Source organism: Hyla sarda, chromosome 12 (assembly GCF_029499605.1).
Source record: "Hyla sarda isolate aHylSar1 chromosome 12, aHylSar1.hap1, whole genome shotgun sequence".
Classification (NCBI taxonomy): Eukaryota; Metazoa; Chordata; class Amphibia; order Anura; family Hylidae; genus Hyla; species Hyla sarda.
The window spans coordinates 49,624,704-49,637,928 of NC_079200.1; the positions used below are offsets into that span (position 1 = coordinate 49,624,704).

Sequence of the window (13,225 nt, forward strand, 5' to 3'; positions counted from 1 at the left end):
CAAATCTGCTTAACATTCTGTAGCCAGTTGATATATATATATATATATATATATGTTTTTTTCCTGGAACACCCCTTTAAGAATCAAAAGAGAACATCCAAAATGTAAAAGCGAGGAATGCCATGTGTTAAGCCCTTCACTGCTCTGTAATCTGCTTAAAAGAAAATCCCATTGTGTCTCGCCGTGTCCTACATAACACCCTTCTTGCAAACCCAAATGTATCCTCATTGTCTACGTACAGGGATCTAGAGAGCTTATTGTCCATCCTGTTGGGAGGACAACCAATTAACAGAATGTTCTTGTATTGTTACTGGGGCAGGAAGGAGAAAGCTGGACATTCTATCAAACATTAAAGGGGAACTCCGGTGGAAACAAGTAGAAAACAAATGTTTTCAAATCAACTGGTGCCTGAAAGTTAAACAGATTTGTAAATGACTTCTATTAAAAAAAAAAAAAAATCTTAATCCTTCCAGTACTTATTAGCTGCTGTATAAAACAGAGAAATTTGAGAATTACTTTTCTGTCTGGCAACAGTGCTCTCTGCTGACACCTCTGCCCGTGACAGGAACTGTCCAAATTAGAATCCTACCCGCATAGAAAACCTTTCCTGCTCTGGACAGTTCCTGACATGGACAAAGGTGTCAGCAGAGAGCACTGTGGTCAGGCTGGAAAATTTCTCTGTAGTATATCTGTAGTACAGTGGTCACTCAAGTTACAATATTAATTGGTTCTGGGACACCCATTGTATGTTGAAACCATTGTATGTAGAGACCATAACTCTATGGAAACCTGGTAATTGGTTCTAAAAGCACCAAAATGTCATCCAAAAATAGGAAAAAGTGAGAATTACAGTAAAATAAGTAGATAACTAATATAGATAAAGCAAATCCTTACATATAAAAGTAAGAAAGATCTGCTGGGAGATGTAAATCACTGTGTATTTCAGTGTTTTTTCCAAGCAGGGTGCCTCCAGCTGTTGCAAAACTACAACTCCCAGCATGCCCGGACAGCCAAAGGCTTTCCGGGCATGCTGGGAGTTGTAGTTTTGCAACAGCTGGGGGCACCCTGCTTGGGAAACACTGGTTTATGTAGAGGACAGAAGCTTCTTCCGGGTCCTGTACAGTACATGCAATGTCCAAAAAAAATTAACATGGAGTCGCCCTCACCTGGTGTCCAAAGGAGCAGGTAACCCTGGTACAGGTAAAGAGTACAGAACATGTAGTACCTCCCTGTACTGTAGGGGGGGGGGCGCTACCAGACATCAGTCAGTGCATACGCTTCAGTAATACAGGTGTTTTACCAGTAAACTGTCCATTCTGATTGGTCGGTTCTTCCGGCCATTGACAGGTATCACAGATCTGGACTGTCTGCACATTGTATGTTGAGTCTGGTTTCAAGTTACAATGGTCCAGAAAAGACCATTGTATGTTGAAACTATTGTATGTTGAGGGATCCCTGTATAAAGCAGCTGATAAGTACTAGAAGGGTTGAAGGGGTATTCCAGGCAAAACCTTTATATATATATCTATATCTATATCTCAACTGGCTCCGGAAAGTTAAACAGATTTGTAAATTACTTCTATTAAAAAAATCTTAATCCTTCCAATAGTTATTAGCTTCTGAAGTTTTCTGTCTAACTGCTCAATGATGATGTCACGTCACGGGAGCTGTGCATGATGGGAGAATACCCCCATAGGAACTGCACAGCTCCCGGGACGTGAGTCATCAGAGAGCAGTTAGACAGAAAACAACAACTCAACTTCAGAAGCTAATAAGTATTGGAAGGATTAAGATTTTTTAAAAGAAGAAATTTACAAATCTGTTTAACTTTCCGGAGCCAGTTGATATATAAAAAACAAAGTTTTGGCCTGGAATACCCCTTTAAGATTTTTAAATAGAAGTGATTTACAAATCTGTGATTTACTTTCTTGCACCAGTTGAATTGAAAACATTTGTTTTCCACCAGAGTTCCCCTTTAACTGGCGTGCTAAGGAATTCTGCTTGCAAGGAACATATCTGATCATCTGAGTGTCCTACAGCCCCCAATGTATGACTCTGCAGCTGTTGCAAAACTACAAGTCTCAGCAGGCAGGCTGTCCGGGCTTGCAGAGGGAGTCAATTCTTGCATTACTAATAAGGATCTGCTTGAAGGGAACATTGGCTAAGCTCATTAATAAAGCCAAGGTTAAACGCTTGGAAGAATATGTGCAGAATATGCCCTTCACGGCTGCTGCTCACTGCACTAGTCTTTTTGTTGTAAAAAGCCAGTCATGGCAGGTAGGTATGACCACTAAGCTGGTGGCTGTCGGAGCATGATGAGAATTGTAGTTATAGAACAGCTGTAGAGCCACATGTTAGTGAACAATGTTGTGCAGGAAAATGATTGGGAACCTGCATTCCCTTATACCCCTATATCCATTCTATTTATAGGACTTTACCCAGGGGTTAGGGCAGGGTCACTTTGGCTAAGTTCCCACTTGTTTTCCTGTGTTTTTTTTTGTATTTGAGAGGAAATTGCATTTTGGCACTTTGGTGTTTTTTTCAAAATTTGTTGGGTACCAAGAAAAGAAAATGCGGTAGTGATGAAAAAGAAAAATGTATTTAACAAAATGTATATATATTTTTTTATAAAGACATTTTTATGAATTTATAAACAGGGATCAGTTTATGTGGGCAGGCAGGGCACTAAAAATGGAGCAGACAATAATAATAAAAATGTAGTGTGTTTTTCAAATTTTTTTCCCCTTCATTTTTCATATTTTTTTTAGGTAGTACTACTACTCCCAGCATGGAACACACTGTTCCATGATGGGAGTAGTAGGTCCTGTACTGATAGACAGATCACTCCTGACACCCGATACGATCGTCCGTAATATAGCAGAGATGTGGCGCTCTGTACTCTGGCCAGTGATGTGAATAGAACATCACTCATTCATATTTTCTGCCCAGAGTGGGGATTGGCCGCATGGCGGCAGCCAATCACCGCTCTCAGAGGGAAATATGAATGAGTGAGTGGCCGGCCGGAGTACAGAGCAGAGATGCGAGCGCAGGAGAAAGCTGCTCCGCATCTCAGGGATTATGGATGATCGCAGCGGGTGTCAGGAGTGACACCCACTGTGATCTGTCCTTTACTGCAGGTACTGCTGTGATCCTCCTGTATAATGTATAGATGCGAGCGCTCATTTATGGTCCCCTGCACTACCATATATTTGTATATTATATATATATATATATATATATATATATATATACATACATACATACATACACACACACACACACACCTATTCATATTCCCCACAGAGTTTTGATTGGCTGGAACCATCTGGCCAATCACAGCTCTCTGTGGGAAATATGAATAGGTGTATATACGGCACTGCAAGGACCATAGAAGAGTGCCCCCCCGCATCTATACATTATACAGGAGGATCGCAATGGGTGTCAGAAGTGACACGGGCGATCTGTCAATTAGTAGAGGTACTACTACTCCCATCATGGAACACATGCTACATTTGTATTATTGTCGGCTACATTTTTAGTTTCCGGCCCGCCCACATAAATTGATCCCTGTTTAAAAATGTCATAATAAAGATAAATGTTGCTAAATACAATTTTTTCCATCACTACTGTATCTTTTTATATATTTTTTTTAATGGTACCCTACAAAATTTTATTTAAAAAGGTATCTCCATCACTTTTTTGGATCACTAAAGTCCAAAAAAGAATAAAAACTGCCTGCAAAAATGCCAAAGTTAAAACCCACATGTCGTTTCAATTTCAGAAAAAAAAAAAGCCATAGGCTCAACATGCTGCGACTTTGCAAAACCGTCAAGGAGCTGAAAAACGCCAAAAAAGAGTGAAAAAATTCCAAAAGGATAAAAAAAAAACCCTAAACTGAAAAACCCAAAGTGAAAAAATAATTTTGTGATTTCTCCTTGATTTACAGCTAACATCAGGCCGCAGCGTTTTGTGACCGAAAAACATCATGAGGCAGAATTGTCGTTTCCCTCCCCCCAAAAAACCCAAGTGTAAACTTAGCCTTAAACACTGGCAGAGGGCGGTAGATGGTTCCTTACATCCAAATACAAGAAGAATAAATATGATCATGAGAAGATGCCGGTGGCTGTGACAACACGAGGGCAGCTGTCCACAACAGTGACTGACGGGGGGACAGGTGTTGTCCAAAGATACACACAGCATCAGTGTTACCAAACCTGTGGATGTCCAGCTGGTACAGAACTACAACTCCCAGCATGCCATGAAAGCAGCAGCCTGTCAGGGCATGCTGAGAGTTGTAGTCTTGCACCAGGATGGACAGCACTGAGCTAGAATTTACAGATATATTCTATATATACTAGAGGTGCACCGAAATGGAAATTTCAGAACCGAAACGAAACCGAAATAAAAAAAAAATGTCCGGCCGAAACCGATACCGAAAATGACTTCTCCCCGTGTTCTGGTAAAATGCAGTGCTCCGCTCATTAGATTAGATTCCCCCACATTAGATTGCCAGCTCCCCCACATTAGGTCGGGAGTTCCCCCACAATAGTAGGCAGCTCCCCCGCAACAGTAGGCAGCTCCCCCGCAACAGTAGGCAGCTCCCCCGCAACAGTAGGCAGCTCCCCCGCAACAGTAGGCAGCTCCCCCGCAACAGTAGGCAGCTCCCCCGCAACAGTAGGCAGCTCCCCCGCAACAGTAGGCAGCTCCCCCGCAACAGTAGGCAGCTCCCCCGCAACAGTAGGCAGCTCCCCCGCAACAGTAGGCAGCTCCCCCGCAACAGTAGGCAGCTCCCCCGCAACAGTAGGCAGCTCCCCCGCAACAGTAGGCAGCTCCCCCGCAACAGTAGGCAGCTCCCCCGCAACAGTAGGCAGCTCCCCCGCAACAGTAGGCAGCTCCCCCGCAACAGTAGGCAGCTCCCCCGCAACAGTAGGCAGCTCCCCCGCAACAGTAGGCAGCTCCCCCGCAACAGTAGGCAGCTCCCCCGCAACAGTAGGCAGCTCCCCCGCAACAGTAGGCAGCTCCCCCGCAACAGTAGGCAGCTCCCCCGCAACAGTAGGCAGCTCCCCCGCAACAGTAGGCAGCTCCCCCGCAACAGTAGGCAGCTCCCCCACAACAGTAGGCAGGTTCCCAAATTAGATCAGCATTTCCCCCACAATAGTAGGCAGGTTCCCCACAATAGTAGGCAGCTCCCCCCAACAATAGTAGGCAGCTCCCCCCAACAATAGTAGGCAGTTCCCACACAATATTAGGCAGCTCCCACCAACAATATTAGGCAGCTCCCCCCACATTAGGTCAGCAGTTCCCCCACAATAGTAGGCAGGTTCCTCACAATAGTAGGCAGCTCCCCCACATTAGGTCAGCATTTCCCCCACAATAGTAGGCAGCTCCCCCCAACAATAGTAGGCAGCTCCCCCCAACAATAGTAGGCAGCTCCCCCCAACAATAGTAGGCAGCTATTTTCGGCCGATATGTATCGGCCGTCGATATATCTGTGCATCCCTAATATATACACTAATGCAATGCACAATGCTCTATTGTACACGACAAAACTGTATCCCTTACATTTGTTCCTTTCAGCTCTCAGAACCTTCCCCTGAGGCTCTGCAGCTGGGGTAACACTACAACTCCCAGCATGCTCTGACCATCCTAGATTTCAGCACGTAGAACCCTCCAGAAGTAGAGAGGAGCAAATTGATTTAAAAAGAAATTTCCATAAAATTTGGGTTTTACTTATTTAACTTTTTGGGCGAACCACAAGTATGTATATAATCAGAATTAGGGATCGACCGATATCGTTTTTTTTAGCGCCGATACGATAATCTGTTGAGGTTAGGGCCGATAGCCGATAACTTATACCGATATTCCGGTATAAGTTATCGGCTATTTATCCCCCCACGACACTGCTGCAGATCATAGATTTAAAGCGGGCGCTTTAAATCAATGAACTGCAGCGGCTTTTGCAGTGCCAGAGACCACCGCCGCCACCCGCATCGCTCCCCCTGCCTGTCCGGGGGTCCTGAGTCCTATCACCGCCACCGCCCCCCCACCACCGCACCGCTCTGCTCCGTGCCCCCTAGCGCCCCACCGCACCGTGCCGCGTCGCACCCCCCACCGCACCACCCCGGCCCCATTGCCTCCCCCATCCCCGATTTTATAATTACCTGTTCCCGGGGTCCACTCTACATCTGGCTCCGGCGGCGTCCTCCTGAGGTGTCACTGTGCGCACTGACGGTGACGTCGCGTCACTCGTCATTGCGCACAGCGTAACGCAGGACGCAGCAGGAGCCAGAAGTAGCGTTGACCCCGGGAACAGGTAATTATAAAACCAGGGATGGGGAAGGCAATGGGGGCGGTGCGGTGGGGGGTGCGACACGGTGTGGTGGGGTGGGTCTGTGGGGGGGCGGTCGCGGTGCGGGCGGTGCAGGGGGCATTATCGGATTATCGGTAAGGTAATTGCCGATACCGATAATGCCCAAAATCGTGATTATCGGCCGATAATATCGGCCAAACCGATAATCGTGGATCCCTAATCAGAATCCCTGCTTCTGGACCAACTCAACAAACTTACTTAGGAAGATTTCCTTATCGCTAGCAAAGAGTCAATTTTAAGGGGTTGTTAAGCCACTAAATTTTTATAGAATGTTATGAAATCATGGAAGTGGGAAAACTGCCCTGGTTCCCTGTGAGCCACATGTGTATGTCTCATTATAGAGGTAGCCAGAAGGCTTACCTCTGCTTCCCTGCTGTCCCACTCTGTCATTGATAGATCCTGGCTGGATTAGGCTCTATCAATGGAGCACAGAGCACACAGATCAATGGAGTTCAATAGAACTTTATTGATCTCTATGAGGAATCTAATGATTCCTCCTAAAAGTCCACAAGGGACAAATAAAGTATTAAAAAAAAGTTTTTAAAAGACACACATTAACCCTTTCCATATTAAAAGTTTAAATCACCCCCTTTTCCCATATAAAAAAAATAAATAAACATATTTGCTGCGTGCGTAATTGTACGAACTATTAAAATAGAACATTATGTATCCCGTATGGTAAATGTAAAAAAAAAAAAAAAAATATCCCAGAACTGCAATTTTTATAAGATCAATACCAAAATGGTACCGATACAAAAAAACAGATTATGGCGCAAAATATGAGCCCTCATACAGACTGGTATGCAAAACTATTTTTTTTTAAAGCTACAGGGGTCAGAAAATGTCAATAACATTTATTTTTTTTAAAGTTCAGATTTTTTTTTTTATAATTAGTAAAACATGACGGAAACTATACAAATCTGGTATCGCTGTAATCAGGCGACCTAAAGTATCAAAATAACATCTTACCTCAACCACAAGGTAAATGGTGTAGAAAAGAAAACCACCAAATCTGCTAAATTATCTTTTACTATCACTTCACCAATATACATTTTTTTGGTTCGGAGAATTTGTTTTGAAAAAATTAAAAGGTATCATTATAGTAGGTAGTTATGGTTATTATAGGGCGAGGAGGAAAAAACGAGAGTGTAAAAGCAAAAATAGGCCCCGACAAGTGGATCGTCATGAGGGACAAGTAGAATTTGCTCCGTTTTAGTCCCGTGGACAAGTAGTTTTTTATTACATTTCCACACTCCTGATATGTATATTCTAGCTCAGTGCTGTTAATCCAGTGGCTCTCCAGCTGTTGCAAGACTCCAACTCCCATCATGCCCTGACAGGCTGCAGCTTTCCGGGCAGGCTGGGAGTTGTAATTCTGCAACAGCTGGAAAGCTGTAGGTTTGGGAACACTAATGCAGTGTGTATCTTCTGACAACACCTGTCCCCCGTCAGTCACTGTGCTGGACATCTGCCCCCGTGTAGTCACAGCCACAGACTTCTTCAAGGGGATCATGATATTTAAAGGGGTCCTCTGGTGGAAAACTTTTTTTTGTTGTTGTTTTTAAATCAACTGGTGGCAGAAAGTTAAACAGATTTGTAAATTACTTCTATTAAAAAATCTTAATCCTTCTAGTACTTATTAGCTGCTGAATACTACAGAGGAAATGATTTTCTTTTTGGAACACAGAGCTCTCTGCTGACATCACAAGCACAGTGCTCTCTGCTGACATCTCTGTCCATTTTAGGAACTGTCCAGAGAAGCATATGTTTTCTATGGGGATTTTCTTCTACTCTGGACAGTTCTTAAAATGGACAGAGATGTCAGCAGAGAGCACTGTGCTCATGATGTCTAGAGATGAGCGAACTTACAGTAAATTTGATTCGTCACGAACTTCTCGGCTCGGCAGTTGATGACTTATCCTGCATAAATGAGTTCAGCATTCAGGTGCTCCTGTGGGCTGGAAAAGGTGGATACAGTCTTAGGAGACTCTTTCCTTGGACTGTACCAACTTTTCCAGCCCACCAGAGCACCTGAAAGCTAAACTAATTTATGCAGGACAAGTCATTAACTGCCGAGCCGAGAAGTTCGTGACGAATCGAATTTACTGTAAGTTCGCTCATCTCTAGTGATGTCAGCAGAGAGCTCTGTGTTTCAAAAAGAAATTAATTTCCTCTGTAGTATTCAGCAGCTAATAAGTACTAGAAGGATTAAGATTTTTTAATAGAAGTCATTTACAAATCTGTTTAACTTTCTGGCACCAGTTGATTTAAAAAAAAAAAAAAAAAAAAAAAGTTTTCCACCGGAGTACCCCTTTAAAGCTCTGTATCCAGCCTCTCCTTGGATGTTAGGAACCTTCTACCTCCCCCTGCCTGTGTTCTGGTGAACCTGCTCTGGGTCAAGTCATATGAATATCAGGCGCTCCTGAAAAAAAATAATACACAACATTGTCCACCAATGTCTGACTCTACAGTCTACTACTCCCGCACAGCCCCCTGACATAAAGGGCATTGCAAAAAAAAAAAAAAACACTAGCACAAAAGGGCATCAGATGTGAAGGGCATGTATACAGAAGAAATATGAAAGCTCCTGTAAGGCAGTGTCTCCTAACTATAGTGCCTCCAGCTGTTGCACAACTTCAATTTCAAGCCAAAGGCTGTCAGGGGATGCTGGGAGATTTATTTTTGCAACAGCTGGAGGCACACTGGTTGGGAAACACTGCTTTATAACACTTATTGGCCCTCCATGATGCGATTTAGAGCAGTGTTTCCCAAATAGGTGCCTCTGACTGCTGCAAAACTACAATTCCCAGCATGCCCGGACAGCCTTTGGCTGTCCGGGCATGCTGGGAGTTGTAGTTTTGCAACAGCTGGAGGCACACTGGTTGGAAAACACTGATTTAGACGAATTTATCAAATCAAAACCTGACATGTCTTTACAATATTAATAACTGGCGCCATAGAAGACCATAGATACAATGCTGTGCTTGATAATACCTGTGGACATCCAGCTAACTTGACACTACAACTCCCAGCGTGCACTAAGGCATATGCCAATCACTACCCCTGACATATCTGTATATAGTCTTCCTCATTATACACCCGTCTCACCCATAACCCTATATATTACCCGACCTCTCCCGGTATCCGTACCTTTCCTTATCGCCTCTCCTACAAAGTCCAGGCCGCGGCGGAAGTGACGTAGCATAAGGTAAACCCACAGGAGACAGCGCTGCCTATACTTACGTCACTTCCGGGGCAAAGCGGAAGTAACCGAGGTCCAGACAGGCAGAGGAAGAGGGGTGTGTATTGTGTCAGGCAGTGTGTGTGTTGTCACTCGGCTGTGTGTATTGTGTATACTACTACTGCTTACGTGTAACCGGCGTCCCTTTCCTTCAGAGCTGCTGAGGTACTGTAAGTCACAGCATGCCAATGTCTTAATGGGGGGGTGCCAGGCTTATGGTGTAAAAGTGTTTCCAAACCAAGGGGCCTCCAGCTGTTGCAAAAGTACAATTCCCAGCATGCCCGGACAGCTTACCTCCAGCTGTGGCAAAACTAGTTGTAGTTTTGCAACAGCTGGAGGCACCCTGGTGAGGAGACATAGGTCAGTCTATATCATTGTTTCCCAACCAGGGTGCCTCCAGCTGTTGCAAAACTACAACTCCCAGCATGCCCGGACAGCTGTTAGCTGTCTGGGCATGCTGGGAGTTGTAGTTTTGCAACAGCTGGAGGCACCCTGGTTGGGAAATACTGGTCTATGTATTTGACCAATCAGGATTTGGTAGCTATTTTTATTTTTTTTTTGTCAAGCAATTTTGGGCTGTTATGGACATGCTGGGACTTGCAGTTCCCTGGCAAGAATCATTAAAGGGGTTATGCTGGAATAGAAAAAAGATAAACATTTCTTTAAAAAAAAGAAAGAAGCAGCGTCACACTTGTTCTTGGGTTGTGTGTGGTATTAAAGGAGTTATCCAGAGTATAAAATTGTATCCATGTTAGATTTCGGAAGGGGGGGGGGGGGGGGTTCGCGGGGCATGATGATTGACCACTGAAAAGACTCCCCCCCCCCCCCCCCCCTCTTAAATGCAGTGTGTCAACCATGGCACAAAGTGCTTGCCGGTACGCCCCCTTCATGCATCTCTATGGGAGAGTCAGAGATACAAGGTGTATGGAGGGGGTGTGCCAGCCACCGCTTTGTGACATGGCAAAGCCAGGGCGGGGATAGGGGATAGATTACTTCTATTTTTAAATCTTAATCCTTCCAGTACTTATCAGCTGCTTTATGCTCCACAGGAAGTTCTTTTCTTTTTGAATTTCCTTTTCTGTCTGACCACAGTGCTCTCTGCAGACGCCTCTGTCCAGAGCTGCATAGGTTTGCAATGGGGACTTGCTTCTACTCTGGACAGTTCCTGACATGGACAGAGGTGTCAGCAGAGAGCACTGCGGTCAGACAGAAATAAAATTCAAAAAGAAAAGAAATTCCTGTGGAGCATACAGCAGCTGATAGGTACTGGAAGGATTAAGATTTTTAAATAGAAGTCATTTACAAATCTGTTTAACTTTCTGGCACCAGTTGAAAAAAAAAATTGTTTTCCAGCGGAGTACCCCTTTAAGGTACCCCATCCTCTGGTTATCAGGGCATGATAGGAATAGTTTAATAACAGCTGGCACATGTTGGGGAACACTGATGATAGACATGTAATGTAGTTAATTGGTGACCACAGGGCTCCGTGTCCTGAGGTGTGGAAACTGGAAAAAAAAAAAAAAGTTTTTCCAAGGGACTAAAATGGAAGCACATTTACTTGCACTTTTTAATGACGCCTTTTATTTTTCCGTAAAATATGCCCTGAAGCAAAAAAAAAAGAGAAAAATATTGGCGAGGTGAAATTGATATAATTTTTTTTTTTTTTTAAATACCTAATTTTGCAACTTTGGTGGTTTTCTTTTTTACACCATTCACCTTGTAGTCAAACTTACATGTTACTATCTACTCCACTAGACCACCAGGGAGCTTTACCTGTCCCTTTAGACATCATTAACAGCGGTGATCTAAAGGGTTAATAGTTGGCCGGGGTGATCGCCGCATGCCGACTATTAGCTGTGGCCACGAGCTACTGAAATCAGGGCTGCTGGGTATATGGAAAGATTTGAGTCAGTAGCCTGCTCCATACACCCCTGAGCGCCCTGGGTTATCTGTCCAGCCCCCTGGGCTAAATGTCAGAGAAATTCTCTTGCTCGGCACCCTGAACTGCTTGTCCTGAACTGCTTGTCCTGAACTGCTTGTCCTGAACTGCTTGTCCTGAACTGCATGTCCTGAACTGCATGTCCTGAACTGCATGTCCTGAACTGCATGTCCTGAACTGCATGTCCTGAACTGCATGTCCTGGGCGTCGTGCGATAGGATTTCCACATCCCTGATGTCTCTAGGAACACTTCTGTTCTCTTTGGGCTACACGTACACCTCTGATCAGGTTGTAAAACTGTTTTTTAGATATATACACCAGTGGTATCTATACTGTGGACTTCCATGCTGGGAGTTTTAGTTTTTCAACACTTGGAGGTCCAAAGTTTAGAGATCACTGGTCTAGATAGATATATAGAAACAGTAATTTGATAGCAAATGTGAAGGCGGAAATGTCACTCCGAACATCCAAATTGTGAAGAAAATGGGGGAGATTTATCAAAAGTTGCTGAGTTGCCCATAGCAACCAATCTGCTTGCGTCTTATTTTTCAGAGACCTGATTTTCCTCTGGACAGGTTTTGATAAATCTCTCCAATGTGTCTATTCAGGGTGTGCTTGCATTCATTATTTTTTGGACTGTAATGTGATGTCAGATGTTTCCTCTGTTTGCAGGTTCTAGTTTATGGCATCTCATAAATCCTTCAACATAAAGAGGACCCCATGTCTTTTCTTGTAAGTATGTCCATACATGTTTACTGAGCAACTGAAGAACTGCAAGAAATCCATAAGCTTGTGAACAGTCACCATCTTTTACCCTGAGGTTTTTAGGTGCATCATTCTGTATAGCAGGGCTCAACAAATTTCTTATTAATTTAGGAGCCAGCAAAAAAATGTTAGGAGCCAGGATGCCACATGTCAAGCAACATGATGTTATGTGACGTCATATGATCATTTATTAGTGTCCCCTTATCTCCCAGCTGTGTCACAGTCATTAGTGTCCTCTCATCTCCCCCCTCTGTGTCACAGTCATTACTGTTCCCTCATCTACCCATGTGTCACAATCATTGGTGTCCCCTTATTCCCCTGTGTCACAGTCATTAGTGTCCTCTCATCTCCCCCTCTGTGTCGCAGTCATTACTGTTCCCTCATCTACCCGTGTGTCACAATCATTAGTGTCCCCTTATTTCCCTGTGTCACAGTCATTAGTGTCCTCTCAAAAGATTTCTTGGTTCTATGTGTTCTTAAGAAAACTGGATGACAAACATGTCTGTCACAATGTGTGTCATTCCTCTTACCAAGTCTGGGAAAGCTGAATGACACACATGGTGACAGCAATAGGATGAGGACGAAGAGGCTTCATTGCTGAGGTGCAGTGCATCCGGTATTTTCTATCCGCTCCTGTCTAGTCCTCCAGCCTCTGTGTCCCCAGAGGGTCTGCTCACAACACTCTGGCATTCGTTCCTCCTCATACCTCTCCATGTGTAAGGAAGTAAAGCCGCTGCCCGGGTGAACCTACCGGCAGGCACTGTGAGGGGCAATCCCAATTTGTTATTGGCCAAATGTGGGAAATACCAACATTAAGAATGGTGGCAGAGTGAGCAGCTGTGACAACTGTATAGAACAAGCTGACCAGATCACTGGTGCCAAACTTTTAGTTGCCATGGCGACCTGGTAT

The 13,225-nt window shown here is 44.2% G+C and overlaps 2 protein-coding genes across 4 annotated transcripts in view; one reads left to right on the forward strand and one right to left on the reverse strand.

The window, feature by feature from the left end:
- CCDC47 (coiled-coil domain containing 47) overlaps positions 1-9,623 on the reverse strand; it is a 28,961-nt gene extending 19,338 nt beyond the window's left edge. The window contains exon 1 of the mRNA XM_056548195.1: positions 9,521-9,623. The gene's annotated coding sequence lies outside the window, so the exon portion shown is untranslated. The remainder of the gene's footprint in view (positions 1-9,520) is intronic.
- Positions 9,624-9,625: 2 nt separating this feature from the next.
- STRADA (STE20 related adaptor alpha) overlaps positions 9,626-13,225 on the forward strand; it is a 29,498-nt gene continuing 25,898 nt past the window's right edge. The window contains exons 1-2 of one of the 3 annotated variants that reach the window (XM_056548197.1): positions 9,626-9,669; positions 12,223-12,282. In XM_056548197.1, the coding sequence (XP_056404172.1) occupies positions 12,271-12,282 (12 nt within the window). In that variant the 5' untranslated portion in view covers positions 9,626-9,669; positions 12,223-12,270. The other 2 variants (XM_056548198.1, XM_056548196.1) reach the window with 2 other exon arrangements.